The following is a 20939-nucleotide window of genomic DNA, read 5'->3' as shown; positions in this document are numbered from 1 at the left end:
CCCTTTCATGCCCCTCGACTCTTATAACTGCCATCTGGTTTCTGTACAAATTGTAAATAGCCTTTTGCTCCCTGTATTTTACCCCTGACACCTTCAGAATTTGAAACAGAGTATTCCAGTTAACATTGTCAAAAGCTTCCTCTAAGTCTACAAATACTAGAAACATAGGTTTGCCTTTCCTTAATCTTTCTTCTAAGTTAAGTCGTAGGGTCAGTATTGACTCACGTGTTCCAACATTTCTACAGAATCCAAACTGATCTTCCCCCAGGTCGGCTTCTGCCAGTTTTTCCATTTGTCTGTAAAGAATTCACGTTAGTATTTTGCAGCTGTGACTTATTAAACTGATAGTTCTTTGGGATTGGAATTATTACATTCTTCTTGAAGTCTGAGGGTGTTTCGCCTGTTTCATACATATTGCTTACCAGATGGTAGACTTTTGTCAGGACTGGCTCTCCCAAGGCCGTCAGTAGTTCTAATGGAATGTTGTGTACTCCCGGGGCCTTGTTTAGACTCAGGTCTTCCAGTGCTCTGTCAAACTCTTCACGCTATATGATATCTCCTATTTCATCTTCGTCTACATCTTCTTCCATTTCCATAATATTGTCCTCAAGTACATTGCCCCTGTATAGACCCTCTATATACTCCTTCCACCTTTCTGCTTTCCCTTCTTTGCTTAGAACTGGGTTTCCACCTGAGCTCTTGATATTCATACAAGTGGTTCTCTTTTCTCCAAAGGTCTCTTTAATTTTCCTGTAGGCAGTATCTATCTTACCCCTAGTGAGATAAGTCTCTACATCCTTACGTTTGTCCTCTAGCCATCCCTGCTTAGCTATTTTGCACTTCCTGTCGATCTCATTTTTGAGAGGTTTGTATTCCTTTTTGCCTGCTTCAGTTACTGCATTTTTGTATTTTCTCCTTTCATCAATTAAATTCAATATTTCTTCTATTACCCAGGGATTTCTACTAGCCCTCGTCTTTTTACCTACTTGATCCTCCGCTGCCTTCACTACTTCATCCCTCAAAGCTACCCATTCTTCCTCTCCTGTATTTCTCTCCCCCATTCCTGTCAATTGTTCCCTTATGCTCTCCCTTAAACTCTGTACAACCTCTGGTTTAGTCAGTTTATACAGGTCCCATCTCCTCAAATTCCTACCTTTTTGCAGTTTCTTGAGTTTTAATCTACAGTTCATAACCAATAGATTGTGGTCAGAGTCTACATCTGCCCCTGGAAATGTCTTACAATTTAAAACCTGGTTTCTAAATCTCTGTCTTACCATTATATAATCTATCTGATATCTTTTAGTATCTCCAGGATTCTTCCATGTTTACAACCTCCTTTTATGACTCTTGAACCAAGTGTTAGCTATGATTAAGTTATGCTCTGTGCAAAATTCTACCAGACGGCTTCCTCTTTCATTTCTTACCCCAAATCCGTATTCATCTACTATGTTTCCTTTTCTCCCTTTTCGTACTCTCGAATTCCAGTCTCCCCTGACTATTAAATTTTCGTCTCCCTTCACTACCTGAATAATTTCTGTTATCTCATCATACATTTCATCAATTTCTTCATCATCTGCAGAGCTAGTTGGCATATAAACTTGTACTACTTCCAAGCATAGTGACAAATATTTTTATGACTGAAGAACAAGTTCCCAATGTATATATACAGTGTTATTGTAGATCACAAGGCATTTATTAACATGAGTATAGTCATAAGATATCCTTCAGTAACAGAAGATATTCTTGAGCTTAACTGCCACTTCAGATACCTCACTATGTCCAGAATTCTACATAGAAGTTACAACTTCTTGGAATACTGTAGTAGCTCACTGCTAGCTGCAACACATATAGAATGCCAGTAAATCATATACACATGTGAAAGCAAGTGGTAGACATGAAACGACATCCAGAATCCTACCAAATGCTTTCTCAGAAAATTATTTTGAATGATTAATTCAGGACTCTGCTCAAAGCAGACCTCATAGCAACAAATATCGTGAGCAAATAGAGAACATCATGATGGATACAGGGATTAATGACCATAATGTCATTGTTGCAAGACTGAATAACATAACATGCAAACCCACAAGAACTAAACACAAAATATATGTATTTAAAAAAGCGGATGAAACTTGACTTGATGCCTTCCTAAGAGACAGTCTCCACTTGTTCCAGTCCGACTATGTAAGCAGAGACCAGATTTGGTTTAAATTCAAAGAAATAGTTTCAACAGAAATTGAAAGAGATGAACCAAATAAATTTGTAAGAGATGGTACTTATTTCCCATTGTACACTAAACAGGTCAGAACACTATTTTAGAAGCAATGAAAAAATTATGCCAAATTTAAAAGAATGCGACAGCTCCAGTATTGATGAAGATTCACAGAAACTCAAAATTCAGCAGTCTTCAGTGCAATATGCTTTTAATAGTTTCCACAACAAATCTCAAAATCTGGCAGAAAACCCAAAGAGGTCTGGTCGTGTCAAATGCAAGATGCAACCAATACCTTCACTGTGCAGTGACAATGGCAATATTATTGATGACAGTACCACTAAAGCATTGTTACTAAAGACAGTTTACCAAAATTTCTTCATTAAAGAAGGCAAAATATATATTCCAGAATTGGAATCAAGAACAAGTTCCAATGTGGCTAAAATAGTGTAGCGAAGCTGTTTAAATCACTTAACAAAGGGAAGACTTCTGGCCCAGATTGTACATCAGTTAGGTTCCTTTCAGTGTATGCTGATACAGTAGATCCTTACTTAGCAGTCATGTACAGCTACTCACTAGTCAAAACATCCATATTCAGTGGCTGGAAAGTTGCACAGGTCACACCAATACTTAAAAAAGAAAATATGAGTAATCCAATGAATTACAGACCCATATCACTAATGTCAATTTGCAGTAGGATTTTGAAACATATACTGTGTCTGAATGTTGATTACTTCTAAGAAAGTGATTTACTGACAAGTAACTAACACTAATTCAAAACATAATATTCTTGTGAAACACAACTAGCTCTTTGTTCTCATGAAGTAATGAGTTCTATCAACAGCAAATATCAAATTAACTCCAAATTTTTAGATTTCCTCAAGGGTTTTGACATCTTTCCTCACAAATGACTTCTAAGCAAATTGCATGCCTAGGGAGTATCGTCCCAGTTGGGCAACTGGATTTCTGATTTCCTGCCAGAAAGTCACGATTCCTAGTAACTCATGGAAAGTCATTGAGTACAACAGAAGTATTATTTTGCATGCCCACATTGAAGTATTGTAGGCCCACTGCTGTTCCTGATCTACATAAATAGTTTATGAGACAATTTGAGCAGCCCTCTTACACTGCTTGCAAATTTACTGTCATGCAAACTCATCAGTTCGATCAAAATCTGTTGCAAAATGATTTCGACAAGAAATATATGTAATGGGAAAAGTGACCTAAAGATTGAAAAATACGAAGTCCTCTATATGACTACTGAAAGGAATCCGCTAATTTTTGGTTACACTATAAATTACACAAATCTAAAGGCTGTGAATTCAACTAATTACTTGAGTTTACAATTACAATAACTTAAACTGGAATTATCATATAACTAATAAGTTTGTTTTTTCAACACAAAAATGATAATTTCTGATCTTCACACATTATATCAATGCATGCTTATATATTTCAAGTTATAAAGTCTCTTTGTATGTCAACTAAACCTTTGTATATATGAACTAAAATCTATGACAGTGTATCAAAACTGATTGTTAGGTGGGCAGCAAACAAGCAAATAAACAAACAAATGAATAACAAAAAAAAAAAATATTGTTGTGGGGAAAGAGAACCAAAGACTGTGATTCATTGGCATAACATTTAAAAAATACAAAAGGTCTGCTAAAGAGACTGCTTACACTATGCTTGTCCATCCGTTTCTGGAGTACTGCTGCATGGTGTGGGATCGGCATCAGATAGAATTGATGGAGGACATCAAAAAAGTTGAAAGAAGGGCAGCTCTTTTTGTATTATCGTGAAATTGGAGTGGCAATTTTGGTTGCCCGAGGATCTCTTCAAGAAAGATCAATCACCAACTTTTTCATATGTATGCAAAAATAATTTGATAGTGCACACCTACCTAGGGAGAAATGATCATCATAATAAAATAAAAGAAATCAGAGCTTGTACAGAAAGATTTAAGTGTTTGTTTTTCCCATGTATTGTTGAAGAGTGAATAGCAGAGAAAAGGCTTGAAGGTGGTTTGCTGGATGCTCTGCCATGCATTTAACTGTGAACTGAAGAGTAATCATGTAGATGTAGATGCAGATGTAGATGAAAGAAATACAATGATGTTGCATCATCAATTTATTAATAATAGTACAAATGATTTTTTTTGAATAATAATAATTACACTAAGACTAGAATAAAACTCACATTGATTAAGTGTAATTGTTTCTTTCAACAGGCAGCGGAGAAACAAGTAACTGAACTGAGTGGTGAACTAACAGGCGTGGATCACAAAGTGGCAGAATTGCGACAGCAGTTGAACTTGTACACTAGAGAAGCAGCAGAACTTGAGATAAAACTTTCACATGCTCATAAAACAATTGCTTCAGCTGAGGGACTTCTACAAAAACTTGGAGATGAGTTTCAAAGATGGACAGAACAGGTTTGTTGGTGTAGTTTCATGGTATTCAAAAGTAAAAACATCATTTATACAGAACAGTGAATGAACAGTAACTTGTCTGCTACTGGTGCAGTGAAAACGTTTTATAAGGCTGAGACAGAGTTAAGAATTTGTGAGAAACTTCTTGACTCTCCAAGGAAAGAGAAACAATAGTTTTATAGTTTGATTTGACTATGGTGATATTTTTCAGAAAGCACCTTAAATACAAAACAGTAAAAATACTATTATTCATTATCTCAAGGCTAATCCTTATTCTTAATACTGATACTGATGTTGAAATTAATACAAAATCCTTCTGAGGAGGGAAAAACATTTTGCTGGAATATGTTTGAGCAGTTGAGCAAAGGGGTGGGGGGTAAGGGTAATACCCACACCATATATATATTTTACAGCAGAAAAAATCTGTTACAGACCCCAATGATTTTTGCAAGGAACTTAGTTAATATTTCATTGAAATCAATGTCAAAAATCATCCAGCAACCCAATACTGATTGGTAGGTGATATGGTAATCATACTCTGTGTAAATGAATCCATATATTTGGTACCTGAGGTCAATACCAGTGATGGATTCCCAAAACTGTGCCCATAGGGAGTTTCTTTTATTGTAAATATATAACCTGGGGGACTTGAAAGAAACAGTGAGATTGATGCCCAGTGCTAACATATGAAGTTTTTCAAAAATACTTTTACATATTTTGGGGAAAGGTTGTGTATACCAAAATGAGAAGAAAAAGTTCATGTAAACAAATGTCTGAAAGTTGATGTTCAGTGGCTTTCCAGATACAATATATGAAGGGCTTATTTCAGTAGTGGTACAAGTCCATTACCTCCACTTTTCTGTCTATGATGCTTCTGAAATTAATGATCCAAACAAACAGAAAGAAAGATTCATCTCTAGCAAGAAGCCATATACTTGAATATTTCTGGTACCTCAACTGCAGATTTTTCAGCACTCATTTAACTTCAGGACTCTGTATCTCAAAATGAACAAAAATGGACTTGGACCACTATTTAAATAAGCCCTTCATATCAACTTCACTTACCCTTGCACTCATCCTATACTAGATGGCACTTTCTTGCCAGGCAGACTTGTTTACATTTTTCATTTACTAGGATCCAACATGTCCATTGTGTACAGGTAATGAATTAACTGAAAGTGCTCTACTAAAACCTGGCAGGATATACACTTTGCAAGCAGACAGACACAATTTTTGTATATAGTCACATGAACGGTAATGGATGTGAGGCTGCAGGCTGTATCATATGGCACTTCCAGACTAAAGACAGCCATGTCAGCCAACCTTTGGTGCCACATAATGTCGAGTTGCTGAGACAGGATACGTAGTGCCACAGACTATTTCTGAGGAAGACCATATATTAGTCATATGCATAACCAGGAAGAGCACGTTCCACAGGTTGTCGAAGAATAGCCAGGTATCAGCATAAGACAAGGGGCCCTGGCACCTGGTACACCCCCAAGTTCAGTATGGGGGATACTTCATGAGCAACTTATGTATCCATATCATTTTCAATGTGCCCAGGGTCTTACTCCTGCTGAACACCCACCAAGGCGAACTTTTGCTGATGGACTGTTGCACAAACTGGCAGTACATTGTTTGTGTGTTTGTGTCTTCAGATTTGTTTACAAATGAGGAATCATTCAGGAGAGATGAAATAACAAATTTCCATGACCAACAAATAAGGGCCAATTACAATCCTTCTGCTAAAATACAGGCTAGACATCAGCATCATTTGAAGATTAATGTGTGGGCTGGAATCGAAGTTAACTGATAGGGCCATATGTTCTCCAAGCAATTAATCTTATAGGTACTCTCTACAGGGACTTCATCCAGACCAGCCTCCAAGACCTGTTAAAATACATGCCACTGCAAATAAGTAGAAACATGTGGTTTATGGATGATGGAGCTCCAGCACATTTCAGTCTGTGTTCGAGATGCACTGGCTGGTATCTGCTGTGAGAGATTGGTAGGTAGAGAAGGACCTGCATGTTCTCCAACCTCTGTCTTTTTGCATGATTATTTTTGGGGTATCTTAAACAATTGGTCTATTCAGCAGACCACCTGAATGCAGAAACTCTTCATCAACCTGTCACAGAAGCCTGCAAAAATATTCAAAACCATTAGGGAGTATTTGAAAGGAAGCGACAGTCAGTTCATTGTGCAGGTGTAAATGATGTTTCACTATTATATATTTTATAATGACTTTGACTAACAACTTTTTACTTAGGATTCATTGAGCGCACAGGAGATGTTGAGCATTTACAATGAGTTTATGTGTTGATTAGCTGCAATCACCTAAATTGTCAACTCATTAATAACTTGAAAATGAAGGATTTTCAGACATGTGTTAATATGAACTTTCTTTCTTGTTTTGGTGTAAGGAACCTGTCCCCGAAGTTTGTAAAATTATTTTTGAAACAACCTGTACTGCACTCTAATAACATCGATGAATTTGAAGTACTTAATATATTACACACCATTGTAAATATATTCTAGGGACAGTCCGTACGACACCACAGAGAGGCTTGGTAGTTATGGGCCACATGTATCTTTTCAGTGGCAGCAAGAGTGAAGATTTCCAATGTTTGCATCAGTTGTGTTCCACATTGTCATGGCATTTTTGGAACTTTCAGAGGGGAAGCAGCTCTTCTATTAAGCACCGGTGTTTCAATGACATTTGTAGTTGTTGATGGCATTGTATATTAAGTGTATCGTACTGAATTAGCGCACCATCAGATTTAAAACTAACATTTGGAATTCTGTAAGGATTGTGGTACACCATCAATCAGTTTAATACAATGTTCAAGGGATGTATAACTTGCTTTGAATAATTATCTCATTGGACACTATATAGGAATAAGCCACATGTTAAATCTTATTAAAGATCATATAGGAGAGTACTTGGCCAATGCAATACACTATAACATAACACAAAATAATATAACAAAATTTATACCTGGTTACATTAATAACTTGCTGGGGACTATATTACGGGAAAAAACTATGACATAAGATAATTAAAAGTGAGCTCTTTCTAAAGAAATTTTGGTCTTATGTCAAAGCGGTAGGTGGATCAAAACAAAATGTCCAGACACTCTGTGACCAAAATGGTACTGAAACAGAGGATGACAGACTAAAGACCGAAATACTAAATGTCTTTTTCCAAAGCTGTTTCATAGGGGAATACTGGACTGTAGTTCCTTCTCTAGATTGTCTCACAGATGACAAAATGGTAGATATCAAAATAGATGACAGAGGGATAGAGAAACAATTAAAATCGCTTAAAAGAGGACCTGATGGGATACCAGTTCGATTTTACACAGAGTACGTGAAGGAACTTGCCCCCTTCTTGCAGCGATGTACCGTAGGTCTCTAGAAGAGCGTAGCATTCCAAAGGATTGGAAAAGGGCACAGGTCATCCCCATTTTCTAGAAGGGATGTCGAACAGATGTGCAGAACTATAGACCTATATCTCTAACGTCTATCAGTTGTAGAATTTTGGAACACGTATTATGTTCGAGTATAATGACTTTTCTGGAGACTAGAAATCTACTCTGTATGAATCAGCATGGGTTTCGAAAAAGACGATCATGTGAAACCCAGCTCGCACTATTTGTCCACGAGACTCAGAGGGCCATAGACACGGGTTCCCAGGTAGATGCCATGTTTCTTGACTTCCGCAAGGCGTTCGATACAGTTCCCCACAGTTGTTTAATGAACAAAGTAAGAGCATATGGACTATCAGACCAATTGTGTGATTGGATTGAAGAGTTCCTAGATAACAGAACGCAGCATGTCATTCTCAATGGAGAGAAGTCATCCGAAGTAAGAGTGATTTCAGGTGTGCCGCAGGGGAGTGTCGTAGGACCATTGCTATTCACAATATACATAAATGACCTTGTGGATGACATCGGAAGTTCACTGAGGCTTTTTGCGGATGATGCTGTGGTATATCGAGAGGCTGTAACAATGGAAAATTGTACTGAAATGCAGGAGGATCTGCAGAGAATTGACGCATGGTGCAGGGAATGGCAATTGAATCTCAATGTAGACAAGTGTAATGTGCTGTGAATACATAGAAAGAAAGATCCCTTATCATTTAGCTACAATATAGCAGGTCAGCAACTGGAAGCAGTTAATTCCATAAATTATCTGGGAGTACACATTAGGAGTGATTTAAAATGGAATGATCATATAAAGTTGATCGTCGGTAAAGCAGATGCCAGACTGAGATTCATTGGAATAATCCTAAGGAAATGCAATCCGAAAACAAAGGAAGTAGGTTACAGTACGCTTGTTCACCCACTGCTTGAATACTGCTCAGCAGTGTAGGATCCGTACCAGGTAGGGTTGATAAAGAGATAGAGAAGATCCAACGGAGAGCAGCGTGCTTCATTACAGTATCATTTAGTAATCGCGAAAGCGTTACGGAGATGATAGATAAACTCCAGTGGAAGACACTGCAGGAGAGACGCTCAGTAGCTCGGTGTGGGCTTTTGTTGAAGTTTCGAGAACGTACCTTCACTGAGGAGTCAAGCAGTATATTACTCCCTCCTACGTATATCTCGCGAAGAGACCATGAGCATAAAATCAGAGAGATTAGAGCCCACACAGAGGCATATCGACAAACCTTCTTTCGGCGTACAATACGAGACTGGAATAGAAGGGAGAACTGATAGAGGCACTCAAGGTACCCTCCGCCACACACCGTCAGTTGGCTTGTGGAGTAAGGATGTAGATGTAAATGTAGATGTAGACTACAACATAGTGACAAGACATAAAATGAATATTCATATCAACTATTTTAAGCATAATCCAGAAATAGTGGAACAATTCATAGAATAAATGGAAAAGTAAAAATAAAATGAGAATTTGAGCAGAAAGAATAGTGCCAGAATTTTGAAACCAGTAGAGAGACAGCAACCACATTTACATTCATTAACTGCTTGAAGAGCTACATAGTGTAACAGAATCATTTTCCCTTGTAAGAGTCCGATAGACTCTCACATTGCCAGAAGATCAGTGATCAGACCAAATATTACACCCTCCTATTTCCCACCTCCCTCAAAACTTAATCACACTCTCTCTCTCTCTCTCTCTCTCTCTCTCTCTCTCTCTCTCACTCAAGGTAAAATGGGTAAAATGTTCCACTCTTGTTAATCTGTGCTCATGATTAAATTTGGTTGAACAGCAATGAGATTTATTTCCATCCAGTAAATTCCTTTTTTCTAAATTGAAATCCATGTGAGATGTCTTATGCCACTCAGTAACAATTATGATTTATTGTTGACTCATACACAATGTTAGTGATAGTGTATACTCTGCTGAAACTAGATCATATGCTGTGATGACTACTCTCTACAAGGGTGTCACAAATACTTCTACAATACAGTTATATATTCAGTGACTGCCAGTGGTATCAATGTTCTAGTGATAGCAGTCCATTCCCATGAATTTCTGGAGCCAGGACAGTCACAACATCACTTGTTGCCATCATCCATCACAGCTGCATGTACTGTGAATACAAACCTGGACACCATGCATTTTATGGTACTGAGAACTGCTTTTTGAGTGATTAAAACCCAGTTTGCTGCTTTATCTGTTAAACAGCCCCAGAATCGCATCTGTATAAGGATATATATGATGCCTGGAAACCTATGGGATAAGGCTGTGAGATTTTTGGATGCAGTGATAAAACCCAATGAACACAGATTTGAGAAACAGTTACAATCATTCTAATTAAGTAAGGCACCATGGCCTTAAGGGATCCTTATCAGATTTTGTAAAGAATTTTCAGCTGAGTTAACCCTCATTTTAAACATAATATACTGTATACATTTTGATCAAAGTACTGTGGCCCGTGCTTGATAAAGTGCATAGATCACACCTGTCTACAAGAGGTGTAACAAAAGTGATGTAAACAACTGCTGTCCAGTCTCACTGATATCTGTCTATTGTATTCTTCTGGAACTTATTCTGAGTTCAAATGTAATGAACTAACAGAATGGCCTTTTCCATGCCAACTGGCATGGTTTCTGGAATGGAAACGGGGATAATATGAAACCCAATTTCTGGTTTACTTACATGATATCCTGAAACGTATGGATCAAGAAAATAATTATGTGCAGTTTTTCTTGACATTATGAAAGTATTTGACTTAGTACTCACAAGAATTTATTAACAAAAGTATGATTATATGTGCTATCATCTGGGTGTACAACTTCACAGGAATTTGAAATGGAATGATGACATAGAGTGGGTTGTAGGTGAGGCAGGTGGTAGAGTTGAGTTTATTGGTAGGATACTGGGAAAATACAATGAGTCTATAGAGGAAAAACTTATGCATCCCATCTTAGAATGTTGTTCAAGTGTGCTAGACACAAACCAAATACAACTAACAGTGAATATTGAACATATGTAAAGAAGGGTGTCTGCTATGTTCACAGGTTTGTTTGACTCATGGGAAAGTGTCATGGATAAGATTTCTGAAGATAGATGCAAATTATATTGCAATAGCCTGCTCACAAAATTTCAAGAGCCAGTACTAAATGAAATATCGAGAGATATTCTTCAGCTCCATACATATCGCTCCTGTAAGAACCATGGAGAAAAGATTGTACTAATTATTGTGTGCACAGAGCCAAGCAGTAATTCTTCCAATACTCCATGAGCAGTTGGAAGAGACTCTTAACATTTGTGGTTTGCAGAGTATGGTTGTAGGCAAAGATGTAGACAGAAGGGGTGCGTGAGAAATACATATAAACTGGGAGGAAAGAGAGCTCTGAACTGCCACTGTTGGTGGCAAATTAGGTTACTTCTGACCAGTGGTACAGAATAGAAGAATCTTGGTGTATGAGAATGCAGGTCTATAACTGGGACAAGACCAAACAATCAGAAAGAAACCCACATATAAGAAGAGTGGCCAAGTCTTTTATCACATAGTCATCCAAGATGTAAGCATGCATCTGTGCCCATAATGATCTTTGCTGGCTGACTTACTGGCATGAAATATGGATAGGAACCACATCAAGATGCCGAATGATGGCAGTGTGCACCTGATATGTTTATGAGTCTGTGAACTTATGTTCCCAGGCCAACAGCTGAACCAAAGCTTTTTAACTGCATCAAAAGGAAGCACTGTCCCTTATCACTGGAGTTCATAACATCCTGCAGCACTCCAAGCTAGGGGGCTACACAGGTGTGCAAAACCAAAGGATGAAAGTAACTTTTGCATCATGTGTCACTGTCAAGATACACAGCTTGAATAAACTTGGATCATACATAGAAATAAATGCTGCAGTGTAGTACAGAAGATAACTGAAAGAAATATGCACCGAGACAGACAGAAATGATACTTTTAGTCAAAGACAATAAAAGGCTGTGTGATCACCAGAGATGGCAACAAATGCTGTGCAATGTGTTCTCCTGCTGGCCATAAGATTGGTAACTAGCTTTTTTGATAGGGCATTCCATTCTTCCACCAGCGTGATTGACAACTGCTGGATGGTTGTTGGTGTTTGTGGATTTCCCCAATGCATTCCATACGTGCTCATTGGGATTTAACTAGGAATCTGGTACCAGTCCATTTGCTGAATATCGTCTCATTCCAGGAGCTCCTCCACCAGAACAGTTTGATGTGATTGGACTTTGTCATCCACCAAAATGAAGTTAGGGCAAAATGCACTCTTGAAAAGGTGCACATGGGGAAGGAGTTCAGTGTCACAATGTTGTAGACCTGTGAGTGTACCATGTTCAGAGATTTGCGATGGTGCCAAGAGCATAGGCACTGGACCAATGAGGAGTGTGTTGTGTGCTCTTCTCAGATGAGAGCAGATTCAGTCTCCATAGTGATTGTGGACAGAAACAGATGAGAAGACATAATGCACCCAGGAATGTTGTCAAACATGATCATTCTGGTGGTCTGGATGGTATAGTGTGGGAAGGCATAATGTTGCTTGGGCATATTGACCTCCAACTCACTGGACAACATTATTGTATAATTGTATTCCATACCTATGTGTCTTTTCTGTGGTGCATTTGACCCTGAACTCACTTTTGTGGATGAAACTGTTGGACCATATTGAACAATGCAAGTGAAATATCTCTTGCAATGAGAGATATTCAGTGATTGGACTGGTTTGCTTATATCTCCAACTTCAAACCCTTCGATCAAGTGTAGGTTGTGTTGGGAAGATGAATTGCAACACATCCACAGGTGCCAATGGCCATCAAGCACTTGTCAGTCACTCTGCTGGAGTAATGGAACACCTTACCACAAGATCTCCTCACCACCTGGAGACTGGTGTTGGAGCTCATAGCACAGCAAGCATTGCCAACCACGGTGAACACTAATCTATTAGGAAACATATCCTACTTTCAATGAAACATCATGCAACAGTTATTTTCCTCTTTAAGTTTTGCAGGCCAGTGTATATATAATGACACCTGCTACTGCAGTCAGGAGCCCACAAGGAATAGTTAAGATATAGTCTTCATAGTTCATTAATACAGACTGGGTAAGGATTCCAGGCGTTCGAGAAAGTGGCTGGTGTCTTTGATGAAGGATGGGAGACTGCATGTAATGGGTTGAAGGTGTTGATCTACGTAGGCAGAGATACATTCTGTGGGGGCTTGGTAACCAGCTACAATGGGACGGCCGGGATGATTGGTTTTGTGAAGTTTAGGAAGAAGGTAGAAGATTGGGGTGCGGGGTGTTGGTGGGGTCAGGAGGTTGATGGAGTCAGGTGAAAGGTTTTGTAGGGGGCCTAAGGTTCTGAGGATTCCTTGAAGCTCCGCCTGGACATCAGGAATGGGATTACCTTGGCAAATTCTGTATGTAGTGTTGTCTGAAAGCTGACGCAGTCCCTCAGCCACATACTCCCGACGATCAAGTACCACAGTCGTGGAACCCTTGTCCGCCGGAAGAATGACGATGGATCGGTCAGCCTTCAGATCACGGATAGCCTGGGCTTCAGCAGTGGTGATGTTGGGAGTAGGATTAAGGTTTTTTAAGAAGGATTGAGAGGCAAGGCTGGAAGTCAGAAATTCCTGGAAAGTTTGGAGAGGGTGATTTTGAGGAAGTGGAGGTGGGTCCCGTTATGACGGAGGACAGAACTGTTCCAGGCAGGGTTCAATTTGGATAATGTCTTGGGGAGTTGGATCATTAGGAGTAGGAGTAGGATCATTTTTCTTCGTGGCAAAGTGATATTTCCAGCAGAGAGTATGGGTGTAGGACAGTAAATCTTTGACAAGGGCTGTTTGGTTGAATCTGGGAGTGGGGCTGAAGGTGAGGCCTTTGGATAGGACAGAGATTTCGGATTGGGAGAGAGGTTTGGAGGAAAGGTTAACTACTGAATTAGGGTGTTGTGTTTCCAGATTGTGTTGATTGGAATTTTGAAGTTTTGGGGGGAGTGGAGCTGGAAGTGGGAGATTGAGTAGATGGGAGAGACTGGGTCTGTGTGCAATGAGAGGAGGTTGAGGTTTGCTGGAAAGGTTGTGAAGAGTGAGTGAGTTGCCTTTCCGGAGGTGGGAAACCAGGAGATTGGATAGTTTTTTGAGGTGGAGGGTGGCACGCTGTTATAATTTGCGGTTGGCCTGTAGGAGGATGCTCTGAACAGCCAGTGTGGATGTGGGAGAGGAAAGATTGAGGACTTTTATTAAGGATAGGAGTTGACGGGTGTGTTCATTGGCTGAGTTGATGTGTAGGTGAAGGATTAGGTGGGTGAGGGCAAGGGATTGTTCAGTTTGGAACTGGTATAGGGACTGATGGAAAGAAGGGTTACAGCCAGAGATGGGAACTTTAAGTGTGAAGCCTTTGGGGGTAATGCCAAATGTCAGACAAGCCTGAGAAAATAGAATATGGGAGTGTAATCTGGCTATGGCGAAGGTATGTTTGCGGAGGGAATGTAAATAAAACTTAATGGGGTCATTGTGGGGATGTTGTGAGGGTGACATGGTATTAGAAGGTGGAAAGTGTAACATGAGGCTGAAATGAAAATGAAAATAAAAATATATGGGGAGAGATAAAGGTGAACTAGAAAGCAACTGGAGATCTGGTGTGAAAAAAGGCGAAAAAGTGTTGTTTATAGCTGGGCTATGTTGATCCTGTGGTGAACTTGAGTTGGTAGACAACGATGTGCACAAAGGTTAGGTGGTTGTGTTGCCGCTGAAACACGTTAAAGGACGGAGCAATTAGGGAAAATTTCGAAAAAACAGCGTGTAAATGTATTAAAAGGAGTGGTTTTGTGGTGGCAGATTGTGAAAATGAGGCTAACAATTGTCTGACAAAGAAATAATGACGTTAAAACCTGTGGGAAGCGGCTAAAACAGATGAGTGATGTGGGAAAAACGTAAATGGAAAAAAAGCGAAAGTTATTAGAAGTAGCTGAAATGGCTGCTTAATAGCTGAAAGGAACTGTTTGTGAACTGGAAAGGGTGGATTTTATAGCAGCGGTAGTGTTGAAAGGTTATGGTTTGGAAGTGGGTTACGTATTATTGAGTATATATAGGTGGGATAAAATTGTATGGTGGATTCGGCAAAGAGGAGAAGGTGAATACAAAGTGAAAGTAGTTGCAAAAACAGAAAGAGAAAATAATATGACAGGAAAGATTTCGAAATGCAACAGTGACAATAACAAACGTAATTGTTGGGTTCAAATTAATGATATGAATATAATAGAGGGAAACATTCCACACGGGAAAAATATATCTAAAAACAAAGATGATGTGACTTACCAAACGAAAGTACTGGCAGGTCGATAGACACACAAACAAACACAAACATACACACAAAACACAAGCTTTCGCAACAAACGGTTGCTTCATCAGGAAAGAGGGAAGGAGAGGGAAAGATGAAAGGATGTGGGTTTTAAGGGAGAGGGTAAGGAGTCATTCCAGTCCCGGGAGCGGAAAGACTTACCTTAGGGGGAAAAAAGGACGGTATACACTCGCGCACACACACACACACGCACATATCCATCCGCACATACGCAGACACAAGCAGACTTTTATAAAGGCAAAGAGTTTGGCCAGAGATGTCAGTCGAGGTGGAAGCACAGAGGCAAAGATGTTGTTGAAAGACGGGTTAGGTATGAGCGGCGGCAAATTGAAATTAGCAGAGATTGAGGCCTGGCGGATAACAAGAAGAGAGGATATACTGAAGGGCAAGTTCCCATCTCCGGAGTTCTGACAGGTTGGTGTTAGTGGGAAGTATCCAGATAACCCGGACGATGTAACACTGTGCCAAGATGTGCTGGCCGTGCACCAAGGCATGTTTAGCCACAGGGGGTAGGTCAACAGAATAGTGAGTGATGTCCAACACAGACACCCTTGCAGGTACTTGTTTCATAGGATAGGGATTCTTATTACATCCTCGCAGTATATGTTTTCCTTGTTGATCTTTGTCCGTAGTAACTTTCCTCTTTACAAAGACTACAGTGAATATTGTGACTACAAATGAGAACGGAAACAGTCAGCACATTGAATAAAAAAACTCTTAACCTGATTCAAAAAGGAGTTTATTACTCCGGCATTGTGCTGTTTAATGCACTCCCACCACATATCAAATGCCTTGATAAACAACTGCCAAAATTGAAACAAATTCTGAAAGATTACTTTTCATACAATCAGTGGATTTATGAGAGCAAATGGAAGTCACCACTAAACTCACAATTGTTTTAGGAATATTTTTACTTAATTTTATTTTGAGCACTATCATAGGCACATGTAAATGTGAGTTTAGGTATTCATGTATCGATTCATTGTAATATTTAGCTTAACTTTGCTTTCTTGTATATTATTGATCCTTCCATGGTGTAACACAAGTTTCTGTTGATTTAATACGTGTTCTTCATTTGATATTATATTTAGATTGTGTCTTTTACTATATTTATATAACTTATATTTGAAGTATGTACAAATTGACACATTCCATATCATTGGGATTCACTTGCTATCTGGATCTACAGAATATGAATTAAATAAATACTTGTAATAAATAAATGTAGGACAGGAAGTACACTACATAATTTTCCAAGCATGGGGCTAACATAAGTATCACACTACAGTAGTTGGAAACCAGTGTGAGGCCTACAAGTATTACTGCATAAGAGACATTGTGTCATCGTGGATCTGACGAAATGAGCTTTTTCAGTAGACATTGCTACACTAATGCCATACAACTTCTTCCCATTACAATTTTGACCTGAAACCACAATCATTATTACATTCATAGAGCATTCATCAGAATGTATTTCCACCAAGGCCATTCTGTTAAAATAAAATATTTAGCTGTCACTGGTAGATTTATGAAATCTGAGGACTGAATGGTGAATATCTTTGAAGCTCTGAAGTATTACGTCCCTATGCAGTGCCTTACTGATCCATCTGGAGATGGGAAATATGTTTGTCATTACTCTACAATATAGACCTAAATTTCTCTGAATTTCACCATCTGGGTCATTATTTAGGAAGCATATTACAAGGAAAGAAAGTTTTTCTTCCTTACATTGGAATGTTGAGAGTATGTTTGTCGGTGCTGCATAACCTATTTCTTACTATGTCTACCATTGGAATTTGGTGAGTATTACTGTGATAATTTTATGCCAGTTATTTCACTGTAAAATAAATCTGCCCTCATTTCTTAGAAACTGTTTGTTGTGGCATGTTAGTGTATGAGTATTTTCCAAGCTTCAACTATGTCCTTATGCTGTGCCACGTTTAATCAGAACTGATCTGTTCAGAGGCAGTGAATGAGTTTTATTGCTAGCATATTCTTGTACTCAATCAGAAAATATTATGTATGAGCTCAGTAAGAAAAGAAATTAGACGGATGCTGTAATTTTGAAAACTAATGAAATACAGTAGAGTCTTGATAGTTTGAGGTGAATGGGATCAGAACCACCTCAAACTATCGAAAACTCGGACTATCGAAATTTAAATGGGAGAAAGAAATATTATGATATTGTAAGTAATTCAAGTCAAAATATGAACTTTATTAGAATAAAAGTATTTACACGTGCATTTGCATTGGCAGAATAACAATAATTATTTATTTAGACAAGTAATAGTGAAGTGTCTTTTGTTTGGTGAAGCTGCAACTTTTCCTCGCGGCAATGTCATGCCACCATCTCAGGAGCCGCAGGTCAGTTGGTGTCGCCTCAGGCTGTTGTTCCACGTAGCATATGGCGGCCTCAAGAGCAGCTTAGCCATCGGTGTAATTCATCATCGGTGCAGCCTCTGCCTCGTCATCCTTGTCACTCTCACGCTGCGATGGAATGTTAACCATGTCAATTATAGAAGAGTCTGTCACTTCCAACTGTTCATCCGAATTTAACCACTCGCCTACTTCCATCTCTTCTGCCTCTTCACACCCTGACAATCTTCTGATTAAATTACACAATGGTTGATCATCCTCATCTGCTAAATCTTCAGTTTCTGTGTCTGGCATACTTTCCTGTAGAATTTTCCTCCATGACTTAAAAATTGTGTCTGACTTTATTTCGCTCCAAGATTCGCTAATCCAGTACACGACGTCCTTCAAAGTCACTTTCTTCAAAGCTCCTGCAATTCTTTTGTTGTCTTTGGAATGCAGAATTGACTGTAGCAATCGCCGTTGATACTTTTTTTTTAGACATTCCAGAATGCCCTGATCCATGGGCTGAATGAGACAGGTAACCAATTGTTGGGAAAAACAAGGCGCGGATACTGCCGCACTGCAGTTCTCCTGCACTTGGATGTGAGGACGCATTATCCATGACAAAATTGCTTTCCGTGGCAGTCCCGTTTCTTTTAAAAAAATTCTTGCAGTCTGGTACAAATGAGTTAAAAAACCAGTCCTTGAAGATTTCCTGGTACATCCAGGCATTATTCTGATGTACATAGACAACCGGAAGAGCTGAGATGGATACATTCTTGAATGCTCTTGGCTTGGCAGACTTCCCAATCACAACTAGTTTTAGTTTGCGGTTTCCAGTTGCATTTGAAGCTGCATAACTGTGAGCCGCCCTTTGCTTTTTTTGTGCCCAGGAGCACTTTTTTCTTCACAAGAAGCAAGTGTTCTTGCTGGTAACATTTTAAAATTCAGCCCAGTTTCGTCACAGTTATATATTTGTTCATTAGACAAATTTTCGTCAGTTATGATTTTTTTAAACTCAACGATAAATTCTGAAACGGCCTAAGCGGCACCAGAGAGTTTTTCTCCACATACGCCTAGTTGACGCACTCCATACCTCTCTTCCACTTGTTGAGCCACCCCACACTAGTGGCGAAATTGTAATCTCCTTCCTGCAGTTGGTTTCTAAAAAACAAAGCTTTTTCTTGTAAGTTTGGGCCAGAAATCGGAGCACCCTTCTATCTCTGTTGGGTAAACCACATGAACAATGCCTCACTTGTTTTTTTGAAGTCTGACTTCTTTATATTTCTTTGACTGAGAGATTCGTGTGAGCATTTCTGTGAAGAAAACCGTTCCAATTTAAGTCGGTTTCTTCGCCAGTCATCAACAGTAACTTCACCGACACCATATTCAAGAGCAAGTTTTTTTATTGTTTCTCCTTTATCAAGTCATCTTAGTGCTTCTAATTTTAGATGCAAAGGCTCAAATTTCCTCTTTTTTGTTACAGCACTCATCTTTGTAAGGTGTACAACGGAAACACAATCAACAAACAAAATGACACACAACACTGTACAGTACAGGTACTGGGAACTACAGCAGTGTATGAACTCCCCAGTTTTGATCAGTATCAGCCGGCAGCAGTCAGGGTATTTCATGCCGTACTGACAACAGATGTTTGTGCAACAGGGCAGCGAGCTAATTGTCGGTGTTGATTGCATTGTTGTCTGCTTTGTCATTGAGCTGTACTCTCCATATCTTTTGCAATGATGTTTTTATTATTCATCATGTCAGTAAAAAAAGAAAGTAGATTGTTGCAACCTTTTTTTAAAAAAAAAAAGAAAAGGAGGCTCAGATTATTGGAAACTCAAACTATCGAGACTCTACTGTATATGTAGTTAGTCATGATCATCTTGGGAATATGACACATTGAGCCCAGATGTATTTTCATTTCCTTCTTCTGCTACTTGAAACATTTCTTCATACTGTTACAAATGAGGTTGCACAGGAGTTTTGCTGATTTTGCCTTCCGATGGAGTGCAAGAACACACCTTAAACTTTTGGTCCACTGCACTTAAGATGAAAGATTTTGTTGAAACCTGACACTGCATAAGGGCAGTTTTCACCGTCACAATACAGTTGTGCACTTGAAACCAATGACTAATAATTCATTACTCAAGTGAATTGCCTTGTAACTTTTGTGTTGAGATAGCACAGATCATCCTCATGATCAGTCTTTTGATGACCATGGCTGGATAAAGGCCTGCTGCTGACCTCTCCATGTATTGTAGTCTTCAGCTAAATGAATCCATGTTACTCATGCCATTTTCCAAATGTAATCTATTCTCAGACTTTTGGTATCTCATGGAATCCAGCAAACAACTTTCTTGAACCATTTACCATCCATTCATCTGATTCTACCTATCACAATTTCATTAATGTGACAGTCATAATTGCATAGTCTATTCAATTCTGATCTCTGTTCCATTTGTTTACTTTCTGTCTCTGAGTAAATCTCAGTGTGCATTTTTCCATTGCCTTTTGAGCCACCCACATTATTTGAATAGTTTTCATGTATAAAGTAAACACACTGGAAATAAAATTAGTCAACCTCCATGCAGCACCACATCTTTTCATGATAGTGATCTCAATTCAGTGTAGAATAGAGTCCACAAGTTTTTCAGATATTCCATTTCCAACCACTTGTGAGTAGATCCTGTAGAGCCACCATCTTGTAGGGATGTTGATTTCTATGTTTCACCCAATAATCCAGACAACTCCCAGATGTTTCTATGGGATTAATGTTAGGTGATTTATCATGCCATTTAGGCGTGATATGGTGCACGAGTGTTCGTCAAACCAGAAAGTTATGTGTGCAAACTTGTGAACACAGCTGTTGTTACCTTGGAAGATGGGAATGTTCACAGCATATTCACCATGAAGATGTAAATAAAGCTGGTCTCTGACAATGTTGAAATAAAAATCCTGGTTCATATTTGTGGTAACTTGTTTGAATCAGCCCAAGCTATGGGAGCAAAAACTCCCAGAACACACCACCGAGCCATACCTGCCCAACCCTACACCCCTCACACATTGCAGGTTAAATGACGCATTCTGTCACTGTGGCATTCAACACCTCACATCAT

The 20939-nt window shown here is 39.0% G+C and overlaps 1 protein-coding gene across 1 annotated transcript in view; it reads left to right on the top strand.

Moving 5' to 3' along the window:
- The window catches only part of LOC126457597 (cytoplasmic dynein 2 heavy chain 1), an 808157-nt gene that overhangs the window by 607709 nt on the left and 179509 nt on the right, over positions 1–20939 (top strand). The window contains exon 53 of the mRNA XM_050094037.1: positions 4443–4646. Coding sequence (XP_049949994.1) covers positions 4443–4646 — 204 coding nt within the window. The remainder of the gene's footprint in view (positions 1–4442; positions 4647–20939) is intronic.

This window comes from Schistocerca serialis, chromosome 2, assembly GCF_023864345.2.
Source record: "Schistocerca serialis cubense isolate TAMUIC-IGC-003099 chromosome 2, iqSchSeri2.2, whole genome shotgun sequence".
In the NCBI taxonomy this organism is placed as follows: Eukaryota; Metazoa; Arthropoda; class Insecta; order Orthoptera; family Acrididae; genus Schistocerca; species Schistocerca serialis.
This window is presented reverse-complemented; position numbering and strand designations above follow the sequence as displayed.